The sequence below is a fragment of the Carassius auratus genome, unplaced genomic scaffold, assembly GCF_003368295.1.
Source record: "Carassius auratus strain Wakin unplaced genomic scaffold, ASM336829v1 scaf_tig00215810, whole genome shotgun sequence".
NCBI classification, from domain to species: Eukaryota; Metazoa; Chordata; class Actinopteri; order Cypriniformes; family Cyprinidae; genus Carassius; species Carassius auratus.
In genome coordinates, this window is record NW_020528252.1 from 155499 (window position 1) to 165195 (window position 9697).

A 9697-nucleotide genomic window follows, 5' to 3' on the forward strand; every position below is an offset into this window, starting at 1 on the left:
GCATGGTACTGTATGTGTAGGTACTATGAATCTGTGTTTTTGTAACAGTAAAATCTTTTTTTATGTAATTGCACTGTTATATTGAGTCAGGTTTATCAAAAAAAAAAAAAAAAAAATTAATAAACTGATAAAAGCATATATACCCCCACTTTATTGGTATTTACATAGTATATGTTTATGCTGAACTTTATTTATGAACAGAAGGTGCTGTATTAAGCAGTATATAAAAAGTGGTTCTGTTTTTCATTAAAAAACGTTTCTGAAGCATCTGTGTATTTGACAAATATTGCATTTAATTCACTTCATCTGTGATAGAGTATACAAACACCGCAAGATTGTCACAAACAGGAGCAGAAAGTGTCAGACTTGGCATCTCAGCTTTTAATTCCACCCCCGAATGCAAGCAGTTACTCTCGAAAGCCGGTGGCAGGCTATTATTCAGTTGTTAAGTGATGACGTAAGAAGCGCTGTTTCTGGGTCCAGGGCTCAACTTGCTTCACTTGAGAATAGGACCTCAGCAGTTTATGAGCACTGTTTATTCATATTAATAATTTAAGCTAAACGCTTTCAAACTTACGGTATACACTACAGTCTCCATGCTCACTGTGTCCCAAACACAAATAATTTTTATATATATTTATATTTTCATTGTCTGGCTATCTGGGACTTCGGTATGGAGTTAAAGGTTACGATTCTAACTTTTTCACTAGTATTCTATAACATTGTGAGTTTATATTAGCACCTTTTGTTGTTTTCTCCTGGTAACTGATAGAGCGTTTGGACGTCAGACTTAACAAGCGAATAGTTCATCTCGAACAAGCCTAATGAAATCCCGGAGGGTGGCGGCCAGGCCAGGGCAGGGCCGACAGAGCAAGAGGCTGCCAGGGCGGGGCAGAAGGGACAGGCCAGTGAGCCTCCAGCCAAACAAAATCCCCCGGCAGCTGACCTGTAGCCTGGCAGACAGCAAAGGCAGAGATGACGACCACCTCAGCGGAGCTGACAAAGCCAACATACCCCTTATCAACTCAGGCAGGACTGCAAAGAAGAGCACATACAGATTAGTAACAGCCTTGATGGCTGCAATATGACAGGCAGACATTCCAGCAACGGTCTTCCCTACCGAATGGCCATGACAAGGCAGACTGGGACTTCAGGAATGGACACCAACACCCAAACGGGAGTTGAAGTGGATGCCGCCGCCTCAAGAGGCTCCATAGCAGAAACTGCCACCTCTGGAACAACTAGAGCAGACTCAGTTGTGGACTCTTGTATAGGAACAAGCTCAGGAGTGAAGACCAAAACTTGAGTATGCTGTGGGGTGGATTCCTAGATTGAAACGAACTCTGGAATGAATTCATAGACTTGAGTGGGCTCCAGAGGAAACTCATACTTGAGTGGGCTCTGGAGTGAACCCGTAGACTTGAGTGGGTTCTGGAGTGAACCCGTAGACTTGAGTGGGTTCTGGAAAATGAACCCGTAGACTTGAGTGGGCTCTGGAGTGAACACGTAGACTTGAGTGGGCTCTGGAGTGAACCCGTAGACTTGAGTGGGTTCTGGAGTGAACCCGTAGACTTGAGTGGGTTCTGGAAAATGAACCCGTAGACTTGAGTGGGTTATGGAATGAACCCGTAGACTTGAGTGGGTTCTGGAGTGAACACGTAGACTTGAGTGGGTTCTGGAGTGAACCCATAGACTTGAGTGGGCTCTGGAGTGAACCCATAGACTTGAGTGGGCTCTGGAGTGAACCCATAGACTTAAGTGGACTCTTAGGGCACAAAAAACACATAAACCAGCAACCAAAGACAAAGAAAACCGGGCTTATATGGATGAGTTAACAAGGTAAATGGAACACACCTGACTGTAATGAGGCTTGATAGTCAAGGCAAAGGGTGATGGGAACTGAAGTCCATAGAAATAAACAAAACTAAGAAGTGTGCCCTCTAGTTGCTATACATGGGCACACCAATGCCATAAACGGGCACAGTGTGATGCTGTGCTTTATAAATAAAGTTTGACTGTATCGGCTGGCCTGTGAATGCCTCGATATCCCCCCAGAAGAGCTGGAGGAAGTGTCTAGGGAGAGGGATGGATGGATGGAGGATTGTATTGGATTGGAGCTGTTGATTCTCTGACTCTCATGCAGCCTGTTCAGAGTAGTGATGACTCACTCAAATTCAACAGAAAATCAGAAAACCAAACACGTGACTGTCATGGAAATACAAAGACGATTTTACTTATAAATGGAAAGTTAGCAGCAGTGGTGTAGGGAGTAAGACGTGGTGATAAGATTTTATGTTATCAACCCGAGTTATGCCTTATTCCAGTTTCCCATTTCATACCTGCCACTGTCTTTCTTTAAGTTTCGTATTTAAAAAAAATATATATATTTTCCTCCCATTTCCTCCATTTTCTATATTTTACGGAAGTTCTAAGTGGCCATGCATTATATATTTTTTCTTCTTGTTTTCTCATTATCACAATATCATTTTCTTGTATACATAATGTACATAATTATTATTCTACTATAAATTCATATATAGATTAAATGACTACAGACCTGTGGCTTTAACGTCTGTGCCATAAAATCATTTGAAAGACTGGTTTTGGCTTTCTGAAGGACATCACTGGACCCCATGCAGGCTACAGAGCAAACAGGTCTGTGGATGAAACAGTCAACATGGGACTGCATATTACATCCTGAAACATCTAGACAGACCAGGGACTTATGTGAGGATCAACACACTCAACACAGTGGAGATGTGGATCGTGGACTTCAGGAGAAACCCCCCTGCTCTCCTCCCACTCGCCATCATAGACAGGACTGTGGCTGCACTGGAGTCATTCAGGTTCCTGGGCACCACCAACTCCTAGGACCTGAAGTGACACAATCACATTGAGTCCATGGTTAAAAAGGCCCAGCAGAGGTTGTACTTCCCAGCTGAGAATGTTCAACCTGCCACAGGAGCTGCTGAAACAGTTCTACTCCGTCATCATTGAATCCGTCCTCTGCATTTCTATAACTGCTACCAAATCTGAGCTCAGAAGACCGCAGAGGATAGTCCGGACTGCTGAGCAAATCATTGGTACAGAGCACAGAGCACCAGAATGACTAGACACAGGAACAGTTTCTTTCCTCAGGCAATCCATCTCATGAACCCTTAACAATAATCTTGGAACACACAACACTATATACATTACCTATTTTATACAATACATGTTAAAATTTCAAATTTGCACATAACATGTACTTCATCATTTTCTATGTTACATTTTGTGTTTTTGCTTTTTTTGAACATTGCTATTTTGTCTATATTTATATTATTCTTTTTATTATCTGTGTCCTGTCTTGTCACTGTCATTCTGTTGCACTGTGGAACTTCTGTTACTAAAACAAATTCCTTGTATGTGTAAACATACCTGGCAATAAAGCTCATTCTGATTCAGATTTTTTTATTTATTTATTTTACCACACATACACATACACTGCTCTTTTGATTAAATAGATTTCTAAGTCTGTAATATAATTATAAATTTGTTAAGGGGAACTCGTGGCCTAGTGGTTAGAGAGTTTCACTCCTAATCCTAAGGTTGTGGGTTCGAGTCTTGGGCTGGCAATTTCATTACTGAGGTGCCCTTGAGCAAGGCACCAAACCCCCAACAGCTCCCCAGGCGTTGCAGCATAAATGGCTGCCCACTGCTACGAGTGTGTGTTCACGGTTTGTGTGTGTGCACTTTGGATGGGTTAAATGTAGAGCATCAATTCTGAGTATGGGTCACCATACTTGGCTGTATGTCATGTCACTTTCATAAATACGGTGTATAGAAATACATATGATCAAAAAAAGATTCGTAAAAATCTGATTGAAAACTAATTTATTAAATTAATTTATTAAACTAGTTATAGCATAGTTATAAACTGCGGAATTTATGTATTAATTTCACTAAATGTTTAGATGACGAATAATGAGTTGAATAAATTAATTTAAAGTATTCATTAAAATTTATTTGACAATTGCCTCAGATTGCTTGTAGCACTACGTGACAAAAAAAAAAAAACTAAACCACTTATTTAATTAAAATCAGTTATCTAACTTAAAAAGCTGCACTAGAACAGCTTAGCTACTGTCACAGTAATTTTTTTTTCTATGTTTGCAGGATTGCTACTTTTAATTAATTTTACTTTTCATTAACTTCCCACCATTGTGTATTAATGTACGATCAAATGTTCAAAGGTTGCTGCTGGTTTTAAAGAGAAATAGCTTGTATGGCTTCATGCTCTGGATCAAATCCCTGAATGGGCTGTATGCTGGCAGGTGGGCGCATTGATCACGGACACCATGAGGGAAAAGCCAAGCAGGCCTTGCACGAGGCCGTGGAAATGGACCGGGCCATTACCCGAGCCGGTCTCCTCACCAGCATTTATGACACACTAACTGTTGTCACGGCTGATCACTCTCATGTCTTCAGCTTTGGAGGCTACACACAACGGGGAAACTCAATCTTTGGTAGGTAATGAAAGCTCAAGGCATGTTGGGAAAACTTTAATTACACAGTATGCTGTGATTTCTCAGTGATTTATGGCCCAGACTCAGACCTTTAAATGTCTTTTCCTTAGGTTTGGCCCCCATGGTGAGTGATATTGACCAGAAGCCCTTCACATCCATTCTCTATGGAAATGGCCCAGGGTTCAAGTTGGTTAACGGCACTAGAGAAAATGTCTCAACTGTGGACTACGGTAAGTAATTACAGGCAGATCATTTCCTGGTTCTGCCTAGGTCCCCCTACTTTTGATATACTTTGATGTTGGGATTTTTTTTTCTATGGCATGTTTTATAGTTGCTAAAACGAATAATGTAAAACGTCTATTCTAGGGAGCTTATACAGTAAGGATGGATATACAGCTCTGATTTAAATGCTTACTTGATTGAAATTAATTTTGAGGAAATTAATGAGCCTGGTTAGAAATCAAGCTTGGAATATACCATATCAGGGCCTGTATTCATGAAAATTCTTAGTGCAAACAGTTGTGACAGAATTCTAAGACAGTTCTTAGAAAAGTGAGCGTTCCCCCTGTAAGGGAAATAGGTCAATTTAGCTCAAAGGGAATCATTTAAGATTTTAAAGGGAATTTGAACAGAATCACTGTTTCACGGCTAATCACTGTGATTCACTGAACATCAAATCTTAACAATATCAATATATCCAGTGCAGTACTAATATTAATTAGCACAGTAACAAGATTGGCAGTTTAAGACATTAACTTGTAAGCAGAAAACAAGATACTTCTCTTTTCAATATGAATGAGATAAATCTAAGACATATAAACTAATCTAACACATAAGCACACGCACTCACACATTCAGACAAGTTGCAGGAAGATAGAAAGTTAGGAAAGAATGAGTTTAAGAGAATGAAAATGTGGAATCCCAAGTTTACAGCAAGACGTTAAATTGCATAGACATGAACAGCCATCGATAACTTAATTAACTCTCGCATTGAGTTCCTCAATGAGGATAAAATTATATTAGATACACCAATATAGATCAGAGACCAGAGGTTAAAAGTTTTTTTTTTCAGATTTAAATTGTTTCATTTGAAAGTAGACATTTCACTCTCCATAGATATATTTTCATGTCTGTAAGATATATTTGAGTTTTGCGAGGCTGAGATGGCAGAAAGTGCATCCTGTGTGCTTTCATTATTTTACAAAAGCGCAATGTTTTTTTGTTTTAGTGAGTGCACACAAATAAATGTAGAGGCTTTACTGATTCAAAAGATGTATTACTCTTATCTGTATGCCCAAATTAGTATTTTAAGAGCAAATGATCGCACCGGCGCCTCCATCTGTCATGCTGTGAGCACGCTACTGTTCCGCTTTCACACTCCGCACAGACACTTGAATAGCGCACATTTTTCTAGGTTAACATTAGATTGAGCAGCCGTGTAAAGTTGCTACTACTTACATATTTCAGATGAAAAGCCATATTTGAGGTCGATGAATGATAGGCGAGCATTTGGATGTACTGTATTAGGCTACCACAAAATCCAGCCATTAAAGATCTGTCTGTGGATTTTTTTTCTGCAACTAAGCGACAAATTAAATTTGGTCGACCAAGCTTCTTCTCATCGATAATTATGGGCAGCCCTAGCAAACACCATGTAAAAGTGCATTTTGCATCCAATGTCACCTTTAAGAAAAGTTTAATTGTACAAAAGGTTGTGGTTGCTAAGGTTTGTTGGTTTACAGTATATTTGAATTTTATGTATTGCGTTGTTTTGACTTGTCAAAGACACCTGGTCTACATCATTGTGACCCAACATCCTTGTTGAATGTAGTCTCTGATGCAGTGTTAACTTCAGCATGTAGATGCCCTGAATGTCAAACTCAGCGTTAGTTGATGATGATAAAGTGCATCTTTCTCAGATCCCACCGCCCATCTTTCTTACTCTTCCTCTATATGTTTGACAGGCCATAGAATTATGGCTTTTGTTCCTGCTTGGTCCCTCTCTTCTCTCATTCTCTTCCCTATCACCCTCTTTGGCATTCCCTGTTTGTCTCATTACTATTCCACAGCAATGGTTTGTCTGTTTCAATTGCTTTCACTGTTTTTGATTGTGTTCTATCAATGAAGTAAAATGCATTGTCATCCTTGCTGCTGGCATCTTTCTGGGAATAAATTATAGTACATAGACTCTACAAAAAAAAAAAAAAAAAAAAAAAAAGTTGCTAAAGTTATATGTACTGACAAGCAAACAAAAATAGACAAGAAAACAAGAAAGCTCAATGCTCTCAATTTTGTTTCTTTGTTATTAATTAAGTATTTATTTTATTTTATATTAACTGTAATGTGTAGCATTATAATTATTCATTTATTTTTCCTTATTATTGAGAAGTGCTTTCAAGCTACATTGTTTTCATTTTAATTAGTTACAAATACTATTTATATTTAACTAAAGTAGTGTTTTCTACATTTTAATTTAATAATTCATTTTAATTAAAATATAAATATTAACACATTAAAAATGGCATTTTGATTTCATGACAATTCTTCTTTCTTCCGTCCTCAGCGCAAAACAACTATCTGGCACAGTCTGCCGTTCCCTTGAGCATGGAGACTCATGGCGGTGAAGACGTGGCAATCTTCTCCAAAGGTCCCATGGCTCACCTTCTTCATGGAGTCCAGGAGCAGCATTATATTCCCCACGTCATGGCCTATGCAGCTTGCATCGGCCAAAACAAAGACCACTGCCGTGCAAACTCTGGTTCCCCTTCTCTCAGTCACATCTCCCCAACACTTGCCTTTCTTCTCTCAGTTAAATGGCTTCTGTGCTGACCCCTCTTCTTTGGATCATCTCTTATCTTACTGTGATTAGGTCAGGAACTATCCTAAAGTGGAATTTATGATTCTTTTTATTTTATTTTTATAACATGATTAGTTTTTAAAGCATTTATCAACATTGGGACCAATCTGTGGGCATTATGGAGAGCTTGTTGCATTATTGAGACGTTGTTGCAATAATGTAAACAAAATGTCAAAAGTGTGGTTAATTATTTTTGTTGCTGGTGTACTGAATAGCAGAGACCAAAAAGATAACGCTTTCTGTGTCACAAAGTAAATTCACAGATTAACAGTCTGTCTGGAACAGAGAATGCAAGTGGAACGAATCCAAATTAGAGGATCAGAACTAATTGTTGTAAAACAAGTTAACACTACACTATTTTTGCTCCGAGATTTTGTGAGTTCTGCTTAATCACATGAGCTGTTTCACTTATCTCTTGTGAAGATTTTATCTGCCACGGATCCGTAAGAAGATATCTATACTGTTCAAAATTTTGGGTTCAGTAAGATTTTTTAAGTCATAAGAACTTTCATTCAGCAATGATACATTGCATTTTTTAAAAGTGACAGCAAAGACATTTATAATATTACAAAAGGATTCTACTTCTACTTGAGATAAATGCTGTTTTGTTTTTATTTAATTTTTTTTTACTTAGCAGCACAACTGTTTTCGACATTGAAAAAAAAAAAAAAATCCCTTGAGCCCCAGATCAGCATAATAGAATTATTTCTGAAGAATCATGTGAAGAAACTGAAGACTGGAGTAATGACACTGAAAATTTTACTTTGCATCACCAGAAAAAAAAAAACATTTTACATATTAAAATAGAAAAAGTAATTTTAAATTGGATTAATATTATGATGTTTTTTTTTTCGTCAATTAAATGCAGCTTTGGTGAGTAATAAAGAATTTTAAAATCATTATAAAAATGGTTACTGACCCCAAACTTTTTAATGATAGATATTAGAAGCAGATGTTTTCATGAGAATTGAAAAAATAAAAAGGATGTGATGTTGCTCTTGTTGGTATGTTTATAAGATGTACAGAATAATTAGAACAGCTTTTCAGATTTTGTGTGCTTTAGGCAATGAGTCTGACTTGTTTAGTGTGAGCACGGCCTTTTTTGTTACCTGGTTTTCCCCCAAAATGACAGCAAAGCAATAATTAAATGATAAAAAAAAAAAAAAAAAAAAAAAACAAGAAACCACAATCTGTGCTTATTAGAGAATGATGATACAAAAATAACTCTACTTGTAAGGATATAAGGATTCATTTGAAATCGAATACAACTTACCTCACTGGCATGTGATGCCTTACGTGCATTACATTCCCCTGTGAAGACCACCAAAATTTCCATTAAAGCAAGTCACAGATTTAGAGCAACTATTACTATTTTAATAGTTACTTTCCAGAATGACTATTTTCTTTTACTATTCAAGCCATGTTTTCATATCTTGTGTGAAAAGCAAAAATGTGCATTAATATTTGAAATGGAAATGCTGGATTCAGCTAATATGGATTTATCTGAAACAGAACGCTATGTGTACCTGTTTGATCATCAGTACAAATGTGGAGTTTTTGAAATACTGTTTATCTACCATGTTTTCACATCATATTATAGAATGCAGAATCTGAATGATAGTTGTTCAATCGTTGTTTGTTTATAGCAGTCTTTGAGTCTCTCTATGAATGTAGGTAATTCATGAATAATGGCAAAATATGGATTTAAAGTAAATGTTTATTTTATTAGTTTATTTTCCTTGGCTGTTCACTTGGACCCAAACACAAACATGCCATTAAAGCAGACATTGCAAAAAAAGTTAAAATATACAAAGGTCTGAAGATGGAGGAAAAATAATACAATAAAGAAAAATGTGTGGGGAGAAACTTTTTGTTTGTCATTCTTTTTTTAGGTGGCTTTCTTACACTGTTGTTGCTTTTGTAAAATGCACAGAGCTCAGCCACAGTAAATGTCAATATGAAAGACTGTGACTAACATTGACATTTGAGATATGAGGATCTATGCTGATTAAATGATGTCATTGAAAAACACCACCGTCATCAGATTTTAAAGACTTTTAGAAAAGAATTGTGACCACAGTGCTCAGATGCATTTCTATAAAACACACAATTATGCAGTGCTGTGAGACATTTCTAGTAAAACATCAGCACCACAAGCTTGCACTTATTTGTCCTGTGGCATGATTTAGAGATATTATAACCCACACATTTCATCTCATTTATGTCCTAGAGTGTAACAAACCAGCCAAACTCTCTCTCTCTCTGTCAGCCTGCTGCTTTAATGAGGGAATGTGATATTTGTATTTGATGTCACCTGAGAGACTACCTCTATGGA

The 9697-nt window shown here is 37.4% G+C and overlaps 1 protein-coding gene across 2 annotated transcripts in view; it reads left to right on the top strand.

Annotated features, from left to right (window-relative positions):
- Positions 1 to 7960, top strand: part of LOC113095949 (alkaline phosphatase) — a 25635-nt gene extending 17675 nt beyond the window's left edge. For both annotated transcript variants that reach the window (XM_026261315.1, XM_026261314.1), the window contains exons 10-12: positions 4314 to 4505; positions 4616 to 4735; positions 7069 to 7960. In XM_026261315.1, the coding sequence (XP_026117100.1) occupies positions 4314 to 4505; positions 4616 to 4735; positions 7069 to 7334 (578 nt within the window). In that variant the 3' untranslated portion in view covers positions 7335 to 7960. The remainder of the gene's footprint in view (positions 1 to 4313; positions 4506 to 4615; positions 4736 to 7068) is intronic.
- The last annotated feature ends 1737 nt before the right edge of the window (positions 7961 to 9697 follow it).